Source organism: Rhipicephalus microplus, chromosome X (genome assembly GCF_043290135.1).
Source record: "Rhipicephalus microplus isolate Deutch F79 chromosome X, USDA_Rmic, whole genome shotgun sequence".
Lineage (NCBI taxonomy): Eukaryota > Metazoa > Arthropoda > Arachnida > Ixodida > Ixodidae > Rhipicephalus > Rhipicephalus microplus.
Genome location: NC_134710.1, coordinates 417,553,279 through 417,577,478, shown reverse-complemented (window position 1 = coordinate 417,577,478; position 24,200 = coordinate 417,553,279). Strand labels below are relative to the sequence as shown.

The 24,200-nt window shown below is 44.4% G+C and overlaps 1 protein-coding gene across 1 annotated transcript in view; it reads left to right on the top strand.

Moving 5' to 3' along the window:
- The window catches only part of LOC119161898 (nonsense-mediated mRNA decay factor SMG5), a 394,369-nt gene that overhangs the window by 361,801 nt on the left and 8,368 nt on the right, over window positions 1-24,200 (top strand). Inside the window, exon 17 of the mRNA XM_075880312.1 lies at window positions 6,082-6,331. Coding sequence (XP_075736427.1) covers window positions 6,082-6,331 — 250 coding nt within the window. The remainder of the gene's footprint in view (window positions 1-6,081; window positions 6,332-24,200) is intronic.

The window sequence follows — 24,200 nt, the reverse complement described above, 5'->3', positions numbered from 1 at the left end:
TTTTTTGCCACGAGTTGGCCTCTGATACTATAACACGAAAAGGACAGTTAACTTTGTGCGTTTTCGCGTTAAAGAAAATTTCCATGCTAAGGTTTTTCTCGCCATCCATCTTTTTTGCCAATCCATCAAGATTCAATCTTTTACAGATACTTTTTGCATAGTTTCTAACCTTCGGAAGTGACACATTAGCTTGGGGCTGAAAAACAGACAAAAGCGCTTCACCTGCTTTTTTCTTATAGATTTCATTCGGAATAATAACAAAACCTCCCTCCTTATCTGCTGCTACTAAAGACAATGACTTATCCTTCAGGAAGGTTTTTACCTTCTTTACAGGAACCCTGGTGAAGCCTGCTCTATGGCTACAAAGAATGTCACAACCCTCAGAAACACACCTCTCGGCACAGTCAGCAGGTACCTTCCTAGAAATGCTGCGGACCAGGCCCAGAAGTTCTGCCCTTGACCTTCTTGGTTCAACCGCATATTTGGGGCCACGGCTAAGCACACTGCTGATGTTCTCAGGCACAGACACATTCCCCAGAGAATGCAGTCCTTCTTTGCTCGGGGAGGGCTTTTTTGGCAGCGAAGCTCGTAGCTCAGTCAGCATCTGCCGCCAACGGAATTCCGCCGCGGCATTAGCTAGGTCAAGGTGATCGAACCACTTCTTGCCTCTATTGTTGGTCGTAGTCCCTTGAAGCGAGAGAAACAAACACTGCTTGTAGAAACGAGCTTGTCGGTGCCACTCAGAACTAAGGACCTTGAGGAGTCGAAGACCGTGCCCCTGCGAAGGTCTGAAACCGCCGAAGAGCAGCAGAATGTCGGGGGGGAGTTGTTTGTACCGGATAAGAAAAGAGAACCTTCGGGCATTGCACACGGCGTAGACGTACATGGCGACGATGACACATGGCTGAACGGTGAAACAATTAAAAGAGCCCAATGTACTAGAAATGAAAGTAGCTAACGTGGTTGCTTGGGCGAGTTGGTACGACATGATTCACATAAAAAACAGCGCCAAAAACGAGAGACAAGAAAAAGAAGGAGACAGACAGCGGCACTGAACTTACAACAAGATTTATTTGCCAGAACCGCACAATATATACTTGGGCAGCTTCTAACAAAAAAAAAAGAAAATACAAAACAAACAATACAGAATCCACCTAACAACCACATAGTCATCTTCACAACGCACCATGAGCAGCACGTGTGCTAACGTGCCGAAGGAAATCTATTTCTTTTAATGATAGCGCAATTGGATGCACATGAAGTTCCGGACAGAGGAGCCATGAAGTTCCGGATATAACACATGAAGTTCCGGACAGAGGAGCCATCAGGTTCCTAGATTTAATGTTAACGTTGAGTCCTTCCCACGTGTGTTGGGCCTATGAGCCACGCGCCAACAAGCCAATCCTCCCTTTTGGTTCAGCACATTCGAAAGTGGTGAAGCGCGCTATTGCTAAGACTTGCTACACAAACGCTTTGCGAAAGTCCTGCTGTCACACAATTCTGTCCAGCTTTAATAAGCAAACTAAACGCCTTACAGAAGCTGGTTTCCCGATGTACGTTTTGACCGCCGTTGCTGAGTGTCTACTCAGAGAAATCAGAACGAGCCCAGAAAATAATGCTCAGAACCGTACAAAGGATAAGGGACGTGAAAAGCGAAACTTCGTCGTTATTCCCTATATCCACGGCGTCACCCACAATCTCAAAAAAGTAGCCAGCAGGTGCGACGTAGACCTGGTTTTTTCTGCCCCAGAAAAACTGGCTAGGTTGTGCAGAGCCGTGAATCCTGGTTCGAGGGGCGAGCGAGGCTGCAAAGTCAAGCATCGAAAGAAGTACGTTCCATGCATTGAAGGAGTGGTGTACTCACTACCCCTGTCTTGCGGCAAGTGGTACATCGGCCAAACAGGCAGGTGTTTGAATGAGCGGCTGAAAGAGCACGCTCACAACGTCTCCTCTACAGTTTCGGGCCATCTCGGCATTCATTGCCGAGACTGCGGCTGTGTCCCTAATTTTCAGCTTTGTACCGTCATCAGGCGGCATCGGGACCAGTTGATACGTGAAATTTATGAGGCTTCAGAAATAGAAAGGTTGGGCAGTGCATGTGTCAGCAGGCCTTCGATTGCGCTATCATTAAAAGAAATAGATTTCCTTCGGCACGTTAGCACACGTGCTGCTCATGGTGCGTTGTGAAGATGACTATGTGGTTGTTAGGTGGATTCTGTATTGTTTGTTTTGTATTTTCTTTTTTTGTTAGAAGCTGCCCAAGTATATATTGTGCGGTTCTGGCAAATAAATCTTGTTGTAAGTTCAGTGCCGCTGTCTGTCTCCTTCTTTTTCTTGTCTCTCGTTTTTGGCGCTGTTTTTTATGTGAATCATGTCGTACCAACTCGCCCAAGCAACCACGTTAGCTAGTTTTATGTGTTGAGGAGCACTGTGAAGGTTACGTTCGAGGAACCTTGAGGTTTTGCTTGAAAATGATGTGATGTGAGTGACATGAGAGGACCAGTTGAGATCATGGCTACAGTAGAGGGAACTTTTTTTGCGCACTTTTGGTCTCAGGCGAAGCTTGAACTTTTGTGGCAGCCAGCTGCGTAATCTTTTCTTAATTCATTTGCTTGTGTACCAGAAAATGTCCACAAGTTTTTTTGAATGAAGAAAACGTTTTCTGACATATCAAGGTTTTAAAACTGGTTTGATACTTTTTGTTGTTGTTTTTGTTATTGTTCTTATTCGATGTTTTGACGATGAACATGCATTCTATCCCGCTTAATACTTCTACGCATAACCATAATTCCGCTGTATATTTGACGCCGAACCTGCGTTGTTTAAAAGCGATTATTGGAGTGCAACGTCAATTTTTATGTTGCAGGGCTGTTCTAGACCTTTTCGTGGCAAAAGTTGAGAGGGGCGAGGTATACCCCCACTTTTGGGTGTGAAAAACTTCAGGATTTGGAATCCTTGAACTTAGCAGGTATGAAAATATAATATAATTATGCGCTACGCCCCAGCGGGAGGACTTGAACTATTTTCCGACTACCTAGCATTTTTAGACATGGCACTATATTTACGCTTAAAAGTGGTCTTTGCGTTTTCCCCCTATCGAAATGTGAACATCGCGTCCAATCCTCAAGCTCAAGATTAGTAGTACATTATTCTATGTGCTAAGCTACCGCAGAAGGTTGTCTGCATTTGTGCCATCTCCATTGCAGTCATCCTCTACAAAGTGTAGCGATGGTCATATACACTCTAAGACAAAATGGTTTTAAAATGGTGTGTGGTTCATCCTTTTGGGGACTAATGGGGCTGCCACAATCTTTATTCCTTTTAAGGACTAACGGCACCGGGTCTAACAGTCAGTCCTCGCAGACGAGCTGAAGGGACAAACATTTAGTCCTAACATTTACACCTCAGTGAGTAACTGTTAGTCACACAATTCACCCCAAAGGACTAACATTTAGTCCTCACATTTGCACCTCATAGGGCAACTGTTAATCCCCACATTTACACCTTACCGGGCGACCGTTGGTCCTCACAGTTGCACCTTGCCGGACGAACGGTTGATCCACTCAAATACTCCAATCGGATGAACATTTTATCCCCAGTGCAAACATTGTTTTTTGTTTATTTTCCGCCAAGTCTAATACTGTTTTCACCTGCTTCTCTGTACAGTGAACAACAAATAGCGCAGAATATAACACGCGAAAAAGTAGTTAGCCACCTATGTGTAACTGCTTTCGCAGTCACTGCAACAACGAAAGACAAAGGTGAGACATGGAAATCTTTCATTTTTCTACATAAACATGATTTTTCTTCATTCTCTTAAGTGAAATAATGGTGAAGTCTACGAGTTCAGTCTCTTTGTCATCTCTTGTTCAGTCTTTGTGGAGCTCCTTGACGGAGGCGATAGATGACAGGCATTGCAGACGCCAGCGCACGCATCCTTCTGCCTGTTGTGTTTCCACGGCTGTACGTACAATAAGATAGTAAGAATAGATAGACACACGTGACAGAAGATGAAGATGCTCGCATATGACAAGTACGTGCAAGGTAATATAAAAACATGCGTGTAAAATATGAGACACAAATAACTTTACCTTGACATCTCGCACAGTCCTTCTGAAGCTGCTCTGACGAAAGAGATGAATGACGGACATCGCGGACGCCAGCGCACACAGCCTTCAGCACGGTGTGTGCCAACGGCTGCACAATAAGTACGCCGAATATTGAGTCACTCGTGACAAAAGAATAATACGAATGGATATGAGAATACGCGCAAGGTAAAATAGAAACATACGTGAGATATGACATGCTAATAATTTCACCATGATGTCACACATCGCCCCACTCAGTTCGATCACCCTAGCGCAACAGCTTAGGAGCGGTTGCCGCAGCCACAACTCCGCGAACTACCGATCTGCCAACAAGTGGGTGAGTCCTAAGCGAGCGACGTCGTTCAGCTCGAGCAAGTGAACGCGAGACCAAACACGGCACTGCACGCGGAGTGTCTGCCGCCAGCGAACTTCGAACAGGAGAGCGAGCGTACGCTTGGTCGCCGCCACGAACATTACAGAAGAACTCGATGGTAATGCTGCCCTTTCCCACAAACTCTAGTGACTGCAGCACGTAAACACGAGTCCGCCGCCGCGGCTAACAGACGGCGCCGAGCTGCTTGTGAGCGACTGACGGGAAAGCCAAATGTAATGGCGACCAATTTTCACTGAGTTCCGACGCTAGCGAGAGCCCCACCAGCCCGTGCTGGTGCACTTACAGTGCGCGACATACTACAACCAAGCTCGTTACGAGAACCCGGAACGTGTTTTCGACGACTCCCAACACAGCGACGAGGTCTCAGCAAAATAACGTCAGCCCGGAGCTCATCGCGGTGGCGAAGACAGGTGAGCACTCGATGAGTGAGCTTACGGGAGGTCGACGGCATTGGCGGCCAATTTCCAGGTGGTCACAAAGCACAGTCGAACTGCAGACGCCCAAGCTGACCTTCGTGGTGCATTTCGTGCGTGCGATATACAACACGACCGAGCCTTTTGACGGCAAGCGTGATCCGTATCGCACACGCGACAACTAGAGTAAAATAAAGAACGATAACCTACTTGCAAAAGAATCCAGCGCTAATTTCTGCCCTGAGTCGGACTCAAGTATATATCCGATAGGCCTGCTCTCTTCTCGGCCGCCATGTTGGCCTTCCCAGCTGTTGCTGTCGTGTGTTGGTCGTGACTATCTTGAAGCCATGGATATGCAGCATGGCGTGGTGACGTATCAAGACTTGCTCCAGACTTCATGGGTGCAGTGAAACGTAAAAGCAGCAGCCCACACTGAACGAAGTGTACGCACAAGCACCACGTCGTAATTCCTAGATCGTCGAATTCAAGCGGCCGTGGTCAAACACTCCGAGAGCGACGCAACGCGAACCGTCGCCAGCGAAATACGGGGAAAGACTAAGCCAGGAGAGAAGGAAGACGGCTAGTGACCTTGGCAACGTTTTTCGCGCTGCCTGCATTCCCCGGGTGGTTCATCCCTTTGGAGCCTGTTTGGAGACTGAGTGGCTTGCACGCGGCACGCTTCCCTCTGTGATTCCTTCCCAACGGTCTATCCGTTCATCGCGCGCGCCTATTAAGCTCCGTTACTCCTTTTTCGGGTAATTTTGCTTTAGAGTGTACTTTACGAGCAAATAGTAGTTGCCGCTCCAGCCAGAGGCCCCATTGTTACGTTGAAGCATTGTTTTATTAAACGGAGTGTTGCGTATCTTTGACAAAGAGTTTATGCGCAGCGACCCTCAGAAACAATATGATGTCACCATGCTAAAACGGAGAGTTTGCTGAGCAAATAACAAAGCTGGCCCAAACAATTTATTTCATGACTGAAGTTTAGGACTTTTGCAGTTTTGGTCTAAATCTTTACACAATATTTAAAATTACAGGGAGGAATATTGTTCCTCGGGCTTTTCTTCAGTTAATTGTTTGTTGGTCTCATTGCGTGTGTCTTACAAAAAAATGAATGCCTCAAACCATCCGCTTTCTTTTGTTTGTGCATGCATCTGTGACATGTGAGTGCTTTCTGTGTGTACAGGATGTCCTCACTGGGGGTGGTGGTGAGGAAGGAGGGTTCGACGAGAAGCGCGAGTGGGTGATGCGAAGCATGGCCCATCTGTGGCTGGAGCATGAGGTGCGGGACCTGGAGGTGCAACTGGTCCAGGCAAGCAAGCACGCCGCACTACCACCCTATCTGGTGCCACACACTCAGGTGCTCTGCACACGCTTGGTTCTCCTGCGGCGCCTTGTGGCCTCCCGACGCTTTGTGGTGGTCGTGCCTTCGCAGGGTCAGATTCATTTTTTACTCTTTTATGTGTATGTGTGTGTGCGTGTGTATATTCATGCATGCATGCACGTGTTTATACTTCATAGGTTTGTATCTGCAAATGGTGTAACTGATGGTGGTTATGTCACAACGACACGTCAAACATACTATTAGACTTAAAGGAGCACTGACATCAAATTTACTCATAACAAGATTTTTGCGTCAACGAGTATATAGCTATCGACCCCCTAGAGTTATTCGTGACCTGAAACGCTTCTGAGTGACGAATGAGTATCTGTAATATTAATTATATATTCGCTATTGATTGCGGTTCCAAATGGCCTGAAAAGCCCGCCAAGTCGTAGTGCTGGCAGCATTACCTCGCGTACAGTGTACTAGAAGGGGGCAGTGAGCTCACTGGCACGGCCACTGGATGAAAGAGCGCACGGGTACGGCCCGCCGCGTGCTCCAAAACTGGCGTGACAGGTCTAGTTCCCGAACCACCGCTGAGGCGCCACCGGAGGGGGGGGGGGTGGCTTTTGTGAGCGCCCATAGAATTGAATGCGCGGCACGTTTGTGGTAGTTAGGATTGAGCATGTGTATCATTGTGTGACCCGCAAAATCTTCCTTTATTGTCCGTCTGGCGTGTGCGCACCAGGTAATTACCGACGTTGCTGTTGGATACCTGCAGCCCTTGCAAATTTTTGTTAGTATCTTACCCGAGATGGAACATTGCACAATCATCAGTTTTCGCAGAAGTAATAATTGTGAGCACGTTTTACTCAGATCCTACAAGATTACAACTAACAGATCTGGAAGAGCTACACCTTTCTATTGCATCTAAATTGATTTTAGTAACTGTGAGTATGTCGCTTCAGAAAACGTTGCTTTAGTTCAGATTTATTCATTTCATTTAGAATAAGTAACCTGAGCGATTGCAGTTGCCACTGTTCTTTTAACCCAAAATAAGATAAACTCTTTACTTCCTCCAAACACGTCTGTAGTATTCATACATTGCAGTATCAGATGCGACAGCCACGAAATATACTTAGCATGAGTGCGATCTCTTAACAGTGGACTCGAGCCTCTTTGAAACTTCAGTGACAATAACTTAAGTGCTGACAATTGAGCGAGTAGTTATGAACTGAATATTACTAAAACTGTGACACGAAAAGAGCGATGAACTGCTGCAAAATGCGAATATAATTTCTTGCGTTCCTGCTCTTTTAAATTTTTTCGTCCGAGTCCTTCCGACAGGACGCTCTTATGATAATGCAACTAATTCAACAGAGAACACATAATCGGAATAAGGTGCGTGAAAATATTTTATTTATTCCTCAATTTAGGTCTGATCCCGGCATTTTCAACATTTTTTACTTCTTTATATCTTTGCATAAGAAAACCACTTTACAACTGCTCCAGCTTGGGCGCCCAACTTTTGGCTTCCATGTCTATCTATAATAAAACCATCCGTTCAGTGTTTTCACATTAGCCTCTCCACGAGCACTGGTGAATCTCGATAGCACTTCGACGCACTTCTCTTCTAGCAGTCTCCATCATGCGGTTCCGTCATCCATTACTGTTTATTTGTTCTACTATGTAAGGTCAGCAAATTGGCACGTACTCACTAAAACTAAGGCACGTCACGTGTACTCGACTGCCCTACAGCAGCCGTAGTATTGAGATGTGTAAACAAAAAGAAAGCGTGGTCGTACGTATATAAATATATATATATATATTGTGAGGAAGAAGGTGAACACATGAGAAAGCACATTGTCATCGCCGGGCTCACTCGGCTGTTCGTTCCCTGGCTACGCTTTGCCTGGTGCTGCTGTCTTACCGGTCGCTTTGAACCTCAATAAACCGCCGTAACAAGTGGTGGAGGTGCTAGGTCGTGCCAACCTGGAACTTTGCAGCCGGAAACTCAAGCCGTCTCTGCAATGCCGGATGAAGCACCAAATCAACCGCAGCAACAACCTCTGTCCTGGTGCCCACATTGGTCTGCCCTGGCCCATCGCTTCAACGCGACCCACCAATCTTCAGCGGTACAAAAGAGGAGGATGTTGAAGACTAACTCGCCGAATACGAACGGGTAAGCGGGATCAACCGCTGGGATGACGCTGCAAAGCTCAACTACGTGTCATTTTATTTGAGCGGCGTCTCCTGCGTGTGGCATCGAAACCACCAACGCGACTTCCCGACGTGGGCTGCTTTCAAAACGCACGTGGCGGAAGTATTCGGAAGCCACGTTGGCCGAGCAACGGTTGCATGGCCGCGCGCGGCAGAGTGGTGAAACATTCACCAGCTACACTGAAGACGTTGTCGACCTGTGTAAACGCATTGATGACGCAGTGGCCGATGCCGATAAAATCAGGCATATTTTGAAATAGATTGAAGACGACGCCTTTCAGATGCTGCTGGCAAAGAAAGAACCCGTCCACAGTGTCTTGCAAGTCTTCGCCAAAGTTTTCATGAGCTGTGCAAACAACGCATAGCCACGCGCCGCTGTCATCCACAGGTGAATTTAATGTCGGGATTGGCTGTTGCTCCTGACAACTCATCGCTGCTGCTACAGATTAAGGATTTCTTTTGTGAAGAGGTCGCTCACCAGTTTTCGCTGATGCCGCTTGTTCACGACCAGTCGAATGCCCCGCCCCGTTGGCGCCTCCTCTCCAAAACATCAGGGACCAGGTCGCCGAAGAGGTCTCGCCTTCGCTCCATCAGGCTCCGACTGCTGCTCCCCTGATGTACGCCGCAGTCGCTTCCAGGCCAGTGATGCAAGGTTACAGCCCTCGTAGTCTGCCTATTTGCCCGCCAGTATCGCCGCCCGCCCACCCAGTCGTACAGTACGCACAAGCCGATGACCCTTGGCACACGCCAGACAACCGTTCCATTTGTTTTCTTTGTGGCCTAGTTGGACATGTGGCCCGTTACTGTCACTTTCGTGCACCATCTCACTCTAACAGTGTGCGTCCACCATGGGCCACGAATGCGCCACGTTAACCCCGCCACAGTTATTCAGACGACTACGAATCCGATCCTACCGCCTGGACCCCACCCCCCTCTCGCTGATCGCCTTCTCCTCGCTGTCGCTCCCTCTCCCCCATGCACTGACAGCGAAGCCTTGTGCGCCAGGAAAACTAAGTGGCGCAGTTCAGGAGGTGAGAACTGCGGTTCTGGCGAAATGCACAAGGCCTCCAATTTCGCCCCGAAACATTATTGAAGTTGCTATAGAAGGAACATGGACGCAAGCCCTTGTTGACACAGGCGCTGCCCTTTCAGCGATTGATGCCCGCATTTGCCGCCATATCGCAAAAGTCACGACGCCTGTTTCTGGACTATCCTTTCGTTCAGCCAACGCGCAGCACGTCAAGCCATCCGGTGCCTGCACACCCCGTGTCGTCATCCAGGATGTTCTTTATGTGGTCGAATTCATTGTGCTGCCATCTTGTTCTCACGGCGTCATATTGGGGTGGTATTTCCTCTCTACACATCGTGCGATCATCAATAGCGCCCGCGCTGAACTCGAGTTGTTCCCATTTTTGACAGATGTCATCGATGACAAGGACACATGTCGCAAAATCACAGTTTGTGATGACACCATTGTACCTGCCCAGTCTACTGTTCTTGTCTCCATCTCTTGCGACTCTGAAGACGGCGGCTCAGTGCTTTTCGCACCGTCTGCACTTCTAGTTCACCGCCGATCACTGCCATCGCCATTTACTTTCTCAAGTTCCATTCAGGCGCCTCTGTGACGTACATCACCAATCCATCGCCCGAGCCAATCGCTTTGCGACGTCGGAAAACCCTCGGCAAAACCGAGCCGCTGGTGTCATCTTTAATGTTCGAGACCATGGACGACCCCACTGATATGACCACCCTCGAGACATCAACTCCTCGGCCGCTACCGCGATCTTTCACACCAGCTATAGCCAGTGACCTTACGATGACACAACGAGACCAACTTCTTCGCTTGCTCGACGATTTCTCTTCGTCTTTTGACTGTCAAGCAAGAGCACTAGGCTGCACAACGACTGTTTCGCATACTATCGACACCGGAAGCCACGCGCCCATTCATCAGGGTCCTTACCAAGTATCGGCGAGTGAGAGGCCCCTTATCGATTACCAGGTGAATGACATGCTTAAACGCGGTGTCATTCACCTTCTTTTTTTTTGTCAATAACGTCCTTTAGTCATCTCTATGACAAAGTTGTAAAAGCGTTCATAAGCTTAAAAGATGGTGCGACGCGAACAATACACATTAAACAACGTAAATTGCATAATAAATGGATGTCAACACCTTTACTCACTGCAATAAAAGAAAAAGACTTGCTTTAGACACAATGTAAGCGTTATCCTAACTGTTCAGACTTGCGAGCCAAATTTAAGCAAAGCAGAAAGAGCAGCAAATGATTCGCTCGGCTAAACGAACCCATTTCCGAACAAAATTTAAGGATGCCAGTAACAGCAGCAAAAAAAAACCTGGGCGTTAATTAAACCTTTAGATGCGCAAACACTCGCGTGGATATTTTGAATAACTTTTTCTCGAGTCAAGCCAATAACGCACAGGAGATTGCTGATGAATATAACAACTTTTTCTCTCGAACAAATAAAAACACAAATTTCTAGGTGGGCCCCTGCACTTTACGTCAGTGTTAGCGAATCGCCTTATCTACCTTCAATCTCACAAGAGGGCTTACAATCTATCATTTTCAGTTTGAAGTGTAAAAAACCTTCTGGTATTGATCGTGTTTCTATAACTGACTTGCACCGTACATTTGAATACACCCATGAAGTTCTACTAGCACTACTAAATTGCATTATTTCTACTGGAGAAAGCCCCATAAACTTGAAAACATCAATAGTTATACCTCTGCGCAATAGCGGTGCGCGTGATAAAATTGAAAATTATCGTCCGATATCAATTCTGCCTTCTATAGCACAAATACAACAAAAACATATGTTGTTAACGATGACAAGCTTTTTCGATAGTCACAACATTTTATTGCCTTGCCAGTATGCCTTTTGACAGGGGAAAAGCACTCAGACGCTATTGGAAGACTTCTCTGATCAGTTGAACGAGGCGTTCAATAACAACAAAGTTGCCTGTGCACTCCTTCTTGACTGCAGCAAGGCTCTCGATAGTGTCCATCATACCTTGTTATTGAGTAAAGTTTTTCAGTTAGGGTTTACGTGTGCTTTCTGGTCTTTGTTGGAAAATTTCCTCCAAGGCAGGCGTCAACTTGTATCCGTTGAACGATCATACAGCGCGTTCCAAATCATCAAAACCGGCTTTTCACAGGGATCAATTCTTAGTCTGCTGCTATTCAATATTTTTGTAAATGACCTTCACAGCGCGATACCGGTTTCTCTATATCAATACGCCGACGACACTGTGATTGTGACGACAGCAAACAACTTTTATGAGGGGATTACTCTTCTTCAGTCAGCTGCCACTAAAGCCATGTATTGGTTTCGAGATAACCTTATTATTATAAACGTGTCTGAAACTAGTCTAATCTGCCTCCATAATCCATTGAAGAAAGCAACCCTTGACTATCCTTTCATTTTGCATAGTTCTGATTGTTCATCCTGCTCTTGTAGGCCGCGACAGTATTCTTTTGTTGTGAAATACCTTGGCTTATACATTGACAGCGACCTTTCCTGGAATAGTCATCTTGTTTACGTTTGCAAAGACTTCGCGCTGTATCATGTCTATTATATAACATAAGATACAACATGCCGTTTTCAGTACGTAAGATGATAGCACACGCTTTAGGTTACAGTATACTGCGTTACGGAATAACTATTTACGGACACTGTGCTGTCCGATGGCGCAATACAAAAAACAGAATATTGCGTTCGATTTTAAAAAATATATCTTACGACCTGAACATGAATTCTGAGAGACATTTTTCAAACACTGTGTATGCCAAACTTCAATCATCTGTTAAATCAAACGGTTATTTTAAAACATTTCTGGTCCAAAGAATTCCTGGTTTCACATGTTAATTCTCGTTCGTTAGGGCCCAATGTACGCTACTGGAGGCCGCGGTGTTCAACAAGGTATGGAACTAGAATATGAGCCCATTATGTCCCAACCGATTTCAATGTACTACCCCCCAGCGTTTTTCGCACAAAAACAAAATACAAATTGAAGAAACTGTTACGGCGTATCTGTCTACAATTGTAATGCATGTCGTGTGTTATTTCATATACACTCATTTGCAAGCATGATGCTGCACAATCATCCAGTGTGGTACTTTGCTTAAGAAATATTTGCTATAATTCTGTTCTTTTTTACTTTATACCTTTTCACTTTCGATTGCTGTAACTATTCTATAATGCTTGTAACTATTGCTTCTATGCCCTGTTCTTTCTAATCTTATATGCACGCTGTCTTTTGTCCTATCATCCCGCTTAGGCCATGAAATACAATCTTGTAACGCGTCCGGTTTGTTTTGCTGTCTGCCAGGCTCTGCCACTCCAGCCTCCAATTGGCTTTGGCAGGCCTAGTCACATGTACTGTTTTATTTGAAGAAATAAATGGTATTATTATTATTATTATTATTATTATTAATATTATTATTATTATTAATATTATTATTCAACCTTCCCACAGTTCTTGGGCATCACCTGTCGTCCTTGTTCGGAAGAAAGATGGCGCAATACGATTTTGCGTCGATTATCGCCGGCTTAACAAGATTACCCGAAAGAATGTGTACCCGTTGCCACAAATTGATGACGCACTCGACTGCTTGTAAGGAGCGGAGTTCTTTTTTTCCTTGGATCTCCGCTCTGGCTACTGGCAAGTGCCCATGGCTGAGACTTACCGCTCGAAAACCGCGTTTGTAACACCAGATGAATTATACGAATTCACTGTAATGCCATTCGATCTCTGTAACGCGCCCGCCACCTTTGAACGCATGATGGACGGCATCTTACTCTGCTTGAAGTGGCACACTTGCATCTGCTATTTAGATGATATTGTCGTCTTCGCGCCAGATTTCCCGACCCATCTACAATGGTTGCATCAAGTTGTGACCTGTGTCCAAAATGCCGGCCTCCAGATTAACTTGAAAAAGTGCTTATTCGCCGCTAGAAAACTAACTATACTAGGCCACGTGGTCTCCAAAGAAGGCATTCTTCCCAATCCTGCTAAACTTCGAGCCGTATCCGAGTTCCCGAAGCCTACTAACTTGAAAGCACTGCGCACCTTTATTGGCCTATGCTCATATTTTTGGCGCTTCGTTCATAGTTTTGCTACTGTCATCCCACCCCTCGATGCACTCCTCCAAGGCGACATCGAACTATCTACCTTGTCAGAAGCTTGTGACGATGCGTTTACGACACTTCGACGCCTGCTTACGTCTCCACCAATTTTGCATAACTTCGCTCCGAGTGCACGCACAGAAATTCATACTGATGCTAGTGGTGTCGGCCTTGGTGTTGTGCTCGCACAACGTGACGATGCCAACGCCAAATACGTGGTTGCATATACCACTCGTGCACTCACAAAACCTGAGACCAATTACACGGTAACCGAAAAAGATTGCCTGGCCTTGATATGGGATCTACAGAAGTTTCTCCCCTATCATTACGGTCATTCTTTTGACGTCGTAACAGACCACCACGCTCTGTGTTGTTTGTCAAACCTCAAGAACCCGACAGGTCGCCTTGCTCGGTGGGCCCTCCAAATCCAGGAATACGACATCTGGGTCGTATATCGTTCTGGCCAACAACACTCTGATGCTGACGCTCTGTAACGCTTCCCATTCATTTCAGACGCCATCAGATCTAGTCACAATCCAGATATTTCGCCACTCGACATCTTGGACATGGCCTCGGAGCAACGAAATGACCCTTGGATCGCCACAATTTTAAACTTTTTGTCAAGCCCCCTGACCACCCCGGCTTCACGAGCGCTACGCCGCCAAGTGCAGCATTACGCTATCCGCGATAGTCGTTTATACAGCCGTAACTACCACAACGATGGCTGCACATGGTTATTGGTCATGCCCCGCCATCTTCCTCGCGATCTCTGCTCCGCTTTCCACAATGACCCTCACTGTGGCAACGGTGACGTGTTCAAGCCGTACACGCACCTTCGCCTACGCTATTATTGGCACGGAATGTACAGCCTCGTCTGCAAATACGTCCTCTCATGCCTCACCTGCCAACGACGCAAACCAGTCTCGCACCTCGCCACAGCACCTCTCCACAGCACCTCTCCACAGCACCTCTCCAGCCACTTCTCTGCCCAGGCCACCCGTTTGATCACGTCGGCATTGACTTTTACGGGCCTCTCCCATGCACTTGCGCTGGCAACCGCTGGATTGTCTTCGCCGTAGATCACTTGACAAGATACGCCGAAACCGCTCCATTACCTTGTGCAACAGCCAAAGACGTTCCCTCGTTTATTCTACGCAGCTTTGTTCTCCGCCATGGCGCCCCTCGTGAACTGCTCAGTGATTGCGGCCGTGTATTTCTCTCAGACGTGTTGAAATCACTCCTATCTGAATGCAGGATTATTCACCGCACCACTACCGCATATCACCCGCAGACAAACGGATTAACGGAACAATTTAACCAAACTCTGGGTGACATGTTCTCCATGTACGTTGCGTCAGACCACTGCAATTGGGGTTTTGTTCTTTCGTTTGTCACATTCGCCTACAACACCGCCTCCCAAGCCACCGGATTTTCACCATTCTTCTTGCTATACGGCCGTGAACCCACTAGCACCACTGATACAATTCTGCCATATCATCCAGACGTTGACGACTACCAGCCTGTGTCTGCGGTGGCCGAAAAATGCCGACAACTGGCCCGTTCTTTCACCTATGACCGACAGTGTCGCCAAAAACAGCGTCACGACTCCGACATCCCTCCTGACCCTTTCACCGTCGGCTCTCTCGTGTGGCTTTGGGTCCCGCCAGTTCCTGCTCCCGGCCTTTCATCTAAGCTTCTTCCGAAATATCACGGACCCTACCGCGTGGTTGCGCAGACCTCTCCTGTTGATTATGTGGTTGAACCCGTTACGCCATCTTCCGACCTTTGTCATCGGGGGCGAGAAACAAACCACATTAACCGTCTCAAGTCTATTATGACCCTCTGACCTCTCTCTAGGTCGCCAGGATGGCTACCTCTCGATACCGGGGGTTATTGTGAGGAAGAAGATGGACACATGCGAAAGCACATTGCCATGCAGGGCTCGCTCGGCTGTTCGTTCTCTGGCTACGCTTTGCCTGCTCCGGCTGCCATCTTTCCGGTCGCTGTAAACCTCAATAAACCCCCGTAACTATATATATATATATATATATATATATATATATATATATATATATATATATTGTCCTGCCTAGTAAGAACTATTTAGACATTTGAATCATTTGAATGCCACTTCAAACATTTTCACAGCCTTTTCATAAATTTACGAGGAGCACGTCATCATGTTTGTAGAAACCACTTTTTTCCAGCGTTTGAAGCTAAATTACTTTTCGGCACACTACTATGTACTGGATAACAAGAAAATATTCAAATTACCTTTCTTTTATACGCTTTCAGCGTATAAAAACTATGACCGTCTATTGTCAAGTGTCCAAATAGTAATTCAAGCATTCAGCTGAGAAAACGCGCAGTAAAAGTCACAAAAATCAAAATACATTAGTTATAGCACCTTCATAACTAAAAAAATGACTTTGTGACGCATTCAGTGTCATATTATTCAGCTACGTGCATTGTGAATTTTCCTTTCCACCTCAAAGCAAAAAGCTGGTTCTGAAAAAAAAAGTCAAGTTTTCGGCACGCTCAGAAAAAATCAAACAGCTTTTTAACTAGATAGCTCCTCGTAGTCTACTAAATACACGATAAGTCATCGCTGGGATAAATGAGATTAAAAAAACACTGATTATAACACCTGAGTGGGTCACTGTTGTGACAAACACCAGATAATTTGTTGCGGCTCCGGCCCCGAAGGAGCGGCCGCCTTTCGTTTCCCCGTCCCTCCCGTTCCTGCCCCGTCGTGCTGCAGCGGCCGCAACTGCAACTACGGCTGACACGCGCTCTCTCATAGAAAGCCCCTCGACGCGGCAGGCCGTACCGTTCGCTCTTTCATCCAGCGGAACTGTTCTATCCCTGTGCTGCGCCGCCATTGCCGTGCCCGAAATGGCAGATCAGGCGCCCACCAGGGGCTTTGCCACCCGTTTCACCTGATTAAGAAGTCCGCACTGGAGATCTATCGAACTTTTGAGCAGGAAATCACCAAGGAAAGGATCTATGATAATACTCGGGGTAGTTCTCTACTGTTTGAGGCCAAGACGGGAGTATTGCAAAACAATACATATCGGGCCAAATACGAAGGGGCAGACACGGTATGCAGTGCTTGTGGAGAGGAAGAAGAAATTGCCGAACACTTGATAATGTCTCGTAAAGGACTTCACCCTATAGTTCATGATGATGGCACAGAGTCTTTCAAAGCACTAGGGTTTAGGGGCAAGGAGGGCAAAATAGACTTTAAATGGGTAGAATTAACTAGAAGGAGGTTATCTGATTGGTGGCTAAAGTCAAGGCACGAGTGAAAATTAAACCCTTCGCTGCAAAGTACGCATCCTCAATTTCACTATTTAAAGAGAAAAAATTAAATCTAATTTTTGGTTCATTAAGTATTACGGCTTGGTGGCGCTAGCCACCTCCCGATCTAAAGGATACAGCCATATCCATTCATCCATCCATCCATCCTAAAAATTTTTGCTCTGTGTGAAGCAGATCCGTACTCACCCAATGTTGCGCTGGTAACGTTGCAGCTCAGGGGGTATTAACAAGGGGGTCGAAGGCGGGGAGAGGGCCTTCACAATGACGCACGAGATAAATATATGTATACAGATACATGAGGCGTTAGGAGTCTTGAACTTTTTTTTATTTTAAACTGGCCCAAGTAGTTTAGGCTGCTGTTTCTATTCGTGTGTGCCCAGCTACAGCACATGTTGACGCCATTCATTCGTTTGAAGGACCTTTATCGTTATCACGCGTACCACTTTGCTGCACTTGCGAATGTTTGTTTTTCTGAAAAATCGGCATCTAGCTGTGTCCATCCGAAAATTGCAAATGTCTCAAAAATGGCCTGCAGCTGCATCTGAATGGAAAGAACCCGCTTTTACCAGCCTCCAGTGGTCACGCACACAAGAAATCCCGTGTACGGGCAGATATATTTTCGGGGCAGTGCTTGACAATACAAAGAGCTGGACCCGTCCAGGAGCGACCACGAGGTCAAGTGTGATAAAAAAGCAAGACAACATGTGGGCAGTGACCACAAAGCCATAATTGTGCTTTGCTGAAAATAGAGAAATTGATCAGTACAACATTACGAGGTCGGCCTTTTTATTTAAAATTTTGGATTGAAGACAACTGCGCCAACCAAATATGCATCTATACTGAATAACACAACATTTTCTTTTCTATGTGGTATTGTGTGGGTTGTTTTAATGCGTCGCCCTATTTTTATTTATTTTTTTAGATTTGACGCTGGCATTCGACCATATTTGCAAAAACTTTTTGTATAACGCACATCATTTCATCGTTTCTTTTTCTTTGGAGTTGCATAGTAACAACGATTCTGTCTTCGTTCTTCGGATGTCTACCTATAGGCTTTTGAATTATATTCAATATTGCTTGCATGTCTCTTCTTTTATTTTTGTGGTTGAATAGCGGATGTTTATTTCCGTTTGTTGCATCTCTTTATTTTTTAACTTAGAGTGATATTTCCTGTACTTTTACTTTATATTGGGATATAGGAATCATTTGAGCATACATAGCCATGAAGTTGTGCAAACAAAATGAATTTCCCAACAAGTACGTGATGCTGTCGAGTGTTCCTTCGTGTCCTATTTATTCACGCTGCTCACTAACTGCTAAAATCATTTCTATGACATATTAATTATATGTGCACACACATGATGTACATTCTTGGTATGCACTGATTATAACCATGCATAGATATTTTTCAATAAATCCGTTAGTGCTACATTGGCCTACGAGCACAACCAGCCTCCATATCTTTGTATGACTTACGTCTGACTAAAAGAAGTTTTTATGATTCAGATGTGGATACGTTTTATCACAAAGTGAAGTAATTTCGTCCACGAATGGCTCGCGAAAAAAAGATTATGTATGTTGGTTGAAATTAAACCCGCTCATACGCAACAAAACATTTGAAAATGTGGCATTGTCTCTATGCGATCATTGAAAACAGACGAGGAGGACACATTTGAACTCGAAAAGTGAAAGTGAAGTCGCTATTATTGCTACAGTGGCGAAATTGCATGGAACATCGTGTCGACTAGCAAGTAATATAAAAAGCTTGATTGCTTCCAACTGCACGCCCTGTTACTGCAGCGGCTGTATGGAGGAGCATTCATCCAAGCAATGTCCGCTTGAATCATCGCCCCCCTTCCGTAAATCAGTCACAATGACAATAATTTATTATACAACACTCATAAAATTTGCGCACACACCGTAACTCTGACTTTTCTTACGCGCGCACAGTAAAAAATTTTACACCCAGAAGGGTGTAAATGAACTTGTCCCGTGGACGACACCCTAAGGGTGTTAATTCAGCACCTTCCAAAAAGGGTGCTTTACCATGCACCCATAGAATAGGGTGTACATGTAAAAAAACTATAGCGTGTTAAAAAAACACCCTTAAGGAAGGGTGCCTTCAATGTCCATCACTTTTTTAGCACCCTCTGAGGAGGGTGCGAGAAGGGTGCACAAGGGTGTTGAGTGCCCATGGCAGGGGTGGCGAATACTGCCACCAATAGATATCAGCATGCACTGATTAAACACTACTTGAAGAAAGTGGCCCTGATTATCCATGGTGTGCCACCTGTCGAGCTCCATTCATTGCGTGTGGGCAAAAATATAAACGCGTACAATTGTGTATGAACTTGTGCTGGATCTATAAATACTTCACAGTATATGCATAATGCGCGTTACAGAAAATGAAGCCTTGCTGCCCTTGCATATTGTGTTTATTTAATAGGCAAATAAAACATAAACTTTTCTTCTGCCACACAACTTTTTCACCAGATATACGTTCACGTATACGTACACTACACATGCAACACCTCAAATGTTTATTATATTTTTTCAGTTTCACTTTATTGACAATTTTTTGCAACATACAATTACACTGGTTTCAGTTTAGTATACTGCTTCAAGTACATAGAGACTAGAAATGAAATACACGCTAATATATCCCTATAATTCTTTCAAGTATCTACAATCCCAGTGGTTTCCAGTTTAATACTCCTTCATGTACACAATCGGTTAATGGGAATGAAATACAGGCTAATATATACTTATGATTCTTTCAAATATATACAATCACCATGATTTCACTATATACGCCTTCATGTACACAATCGTTCCCAAAAAGTGATGCACACAAAAATATACATGAATAGTGTTTTCAAATGTATACAAGCACAGTGGTTTAAGCTTTGTATTCTTGGATGTATAACAATTGGTTATGAGAAATAATGTACATGCAAACATATACGGGTTTTCGCACATATAACTTTAGCGAATACTTAAGAAACCAATACAATGATCAGAAACACAATGTGCTAAAAACGAACACAAAACTGAGTCAGGACACACGAAAAACAAAAGAGGTAATGCATAATTATGGCTAATGACACAGCTGGGTCACTTTATGCCAAATGTCCCAGCCATTTTGGCAACCATCTCAAATGTATTCGAAAAACTTGTGCTGCATTGAAAATAGTGAACTTCTGGAATATTTAGGAGAGAAAAAATATTTGGTCACGTGGCTGCCTTCTGAACTTCCTGGAATGCCGTCTAGGTGTTGTATGTGAAAATTTTTATTTTAAAAGCACCGCTTTTTCTTTCAATAAGAAACTCGGTCTACATGTTACGTATCAAGAGCTTAATTTGGGAGAGTTGGTTCATCGTGGTTGTGTGCTAGTCACAGCGCGACAACTTTAGGAAGAGACAGAAAGGACAGGAGAGAGCGCAGACTGTCAACTGAATTTAATGAATGTGCTACGAGCGCTTTTATACGGAGTACAAGAACCGTGTTCATGCGCGACGACACGTGTGAGCACTACAAAATAATTTTAACTGTGAAAAGAATACTCCCTCTCGGAAAGGATAAGTGAACGTGTAGTGATGCACTGATCATTGGTTTACCTGATAAAAAATACTTCTACAAACGTTAAATTGGCATTAGGTAAACCTAATCTCGTGACGAATGGAGCAAGATTGACTATTCCTGTTGCCGTTTAGTACACACACTTTTGAAAGCTTGCAAGGGGTGGAAAACAACACGCTAATATCATATCTGCTGGCTATTTTTCTAGTTGTGAGACACGTGATGTGGTATACCATGCAAAGGTTTTGGTCATTGTTTTTTGTTGGTCCTGTCTTCTTTAACTTTACTTTCAGCGGGAGGGTTTTGCAAACGGGTGTGAAGATTCTATTGGGATACCCAGCATCTTTTAGTCTTTTAATCTGGTTTTAAAGCCTGACCTCCCCCTTGTGCTAACATGACTTCTGAAGGGTGGCCTGAATACATGTGGTATCAATTCCTCTTTCTATTGATTTTGAATGCCCACTATCAAAAGGCAGAACATTCTTAGCACTCCTGGCCTGATAGCACCAGCCAATACCCGAACAGCATCATCACACTTGTTTGCGAAACCCTCCTGCAGAAAGTAAAATCAAAGGAAACAGGACCAAAAGAAAAACAGAATGACCAATCACCTTTGCATGTCACATGGTACTACGTACATAAGGTGCCTCACAATTTTAGGAAAAGAGCCAGCAGATATGACATTGTTGTTTTCCACCCCTTGCAAGCTTTCAAAAGTGCATGTACTTACAGCAACAGGAATAGTCAATCTCGCACCATTCGTCACTAGAATAGGTTTACTGAATGCCAATCTAATGTGTATGAGATACCGCTAGCACGTGGAAAAGTAAACATAGGACAAACTGGGCAATGCTTCAATGATCAAGCAAGACAGCATGCTTTAAATGTTAAGAAGGGCTATAGTAGTCTCATGGCCGGACACTGTAAAGAATGTAAGTGTAGTCCTAGGTTTCATAATACACGGTTTTTGAAAAAAAAAGCAAGCAGAAAAATGAGAGATTTTAGAACTCTCTATCAGGAAGGCCAAGAATCAATGATTCAGTATACCTTCACTTATCTTTTCCAAAAAAGAGTATTCTTTCCTCGGTTAAAATTATTTTGTCATGGTCACACATGTGTTGTTGCAGATGAGCCCTGGTCTTGTGCTCAGTAAAAAAACGCTCGTAGCACCTTCAATAAAATTCAGTTGACAGCGCTCTTTCCTGTCCTTTTCGCGATAAGATTTTTATTACAGAAAAGAATTTCATTTTCTTACAGTTTAGGTATAATGATGAGTTTTCATTGTATCACAATATGGAGCAAATTGCATCTCAATGCGGAAAATAATCACGATTTTGTGAAATTCGTGATATTTTCTCGTATATTTCAGCAGCTTGAGAGGTATAAAGATATTTTTTTCCTCAGAATATCCCTTCTGTGGAGTAAGTATTCACTGCTCAAATATTCATACAAAGTGCAATATTGCAATAAAAAATGCAAACATAACACATTTTGGCTTTATTCTTGGAAGTGAATGTGGCAAAAAATTTGCACTATTATTATTGAGCTTCAAATACCTTACAGAAGCACATTTACTTAACAGGTAGACCGAATTTGCTTTAGAAAAAATAAGCGGTAGTTTTAAAACAAAATTTTTTACAAACAGCACACAGACGGCATTATGCCAGGAAGTTATAAGCCAGCCACATGAACAAAACTTTTTTTCTCGGTGAAATATTCTAGCAGTTCACTGTTTTCAACGCAGTAAGTCAGCACATTTTTTTTTCAAATACAATTCAGATGGTCGCCAAAGTGGCTGGGACGTTTGGCATGGAATGGTCCAGCAATATTTAAGCAAAATAACTTACACAAATAACAATATTTGTTCATCTACCATGACCACACTAGAAAAAGTTGTTCAGGCATTGTGACACTAAAATTTTCAGCGTCGTACGGCCTGAACAACTTCTTTGATAAACTCCAAACTCACGCCGAGAAAAAGCCGCTCAATCACGGTGGTTGTTAAAGGCCTTGCGGCCATAGACAATGTTGAAAATAAAAAAAATTAACTCATCAGTGCTGTCACTCCTTCTTCGTCATTACTGACACGGAAGATTTTTCGGTTATCCATGTGGAGGTTCAGGAAGTAGGCTTGCTCTAGGCTGGGTCCGGGGTAGACTACGCAGGACGTCAGCGGCACCCTCCCATCCTGTAATAAGAGCAAATATGACTTCTCATAAAAGGATGTTCGTGCTGTTCTGGCAGCACCATATTTAAAGAATGTGTAGTGTGTATCCTTCGAAATGGCATGTAATTGACATTACACTGAACTCGAAGCATACAACCCATACATTCCAATAATTTCGTATGATAAAGATAAGAGTTTTCCAGCATACAGCAAATTCCCGAAATGAGGTGAAGTGTAAGACTACAGCTCAAAAATGGCACTTACGAAAGCCTGAACTCACTTAAGAATCAAATTCCTTCTAGGGTAATGGGCCAGTGTGAAAAACAATTCCTAAAGTACAACGTTCAGAACATGTAACATTAATCAAAATGCACAAGAAACTTACCTCTTCATGTACAAACAGTGAAGACATCTCTGCTTTCTCTTTTACATGAGAACAAATGATCTTGGGCGTGGCACTAGCGAAGAAGTCTGCAAAAAAAAGTAAAAGATTTACTTACTTTAATCACGCCTCTAACAATCTGAGGAATTGTTACAGGTCACCAATCAGTGCAACTCTGACTGCCTCTATAAGGGCATCAAAAATAAAACATTTTCTCGTTCTTTCTACCCTCACAAGACGCTCCGTCAATGAAATCTTATCCAAATTTGACGCTGTGCTTCCTATTTGCCTGCTTTCTAGACGTAGGGCTGCGAACATGTGTTTTGTGCACCTAATCTAGCACATAAATTCGTCATCTATAATTCATTCATCTTAATTCATTGTAATTTGATAAAAGATGTGATAGCTCGTCCAGTTTTTGAAGATTTGCGGGCCTGCAATAGCCACTGCCTAGCATGTATAAAAGTATTTCTTTAAAAAAGTTTTCAAAGCTTGTTTTCAGAAAAAGCGTCTGACATATTTCGACAACCAAGCCCATCCTCTGACGGCAATCAGGGGCACGCTACTAGCGATTATTGACCACGGGATTTACAAACGTAACCCGTGCCTAAATACTCAGTTAAACACAATCAAGCAAGTAGGAGCGCTCGAACGACAGCAACGCGCGCGGACGCCGTCTACGTTGCAGCAGCCATGGCTTATGCTAGAGCTACCGCACGTAGCTCCCACAGTTACGTATACTCTTTTGATTCTGTTATAACGCCGAACGTTATCGCAGATGAAGGCAAAGCACGAAAACCGCAAACTGAAACGAGGGAAAACAACGCACGGCGATGGCCACAACAACGCGCCTTTGGAAGTCTGCTAGATCTTTCCCTGTTGCTGGTGACACTTGTCCTAAATAGCTTAAAAGACCGAGGCGCACGTGCTCGGAGCATCGCGGCATATCAGCACCTCCAACTACACCATCTTTAAGCAAAAAAAGCCATTTCGTACAGTGCGCCTCTGTACATAATTTTTTTCTTTTTCTTTCTTTTTTACGCTTACACCTACAGAAGCACGTTGCACATTTGAGTATTAATAGAAATGTTATTACAATGTAGCCCAAAGCACATCTTAAAACGATATCAATCACTTTGTGCAGTGTAGAGACAATGTGCGATCAGCAA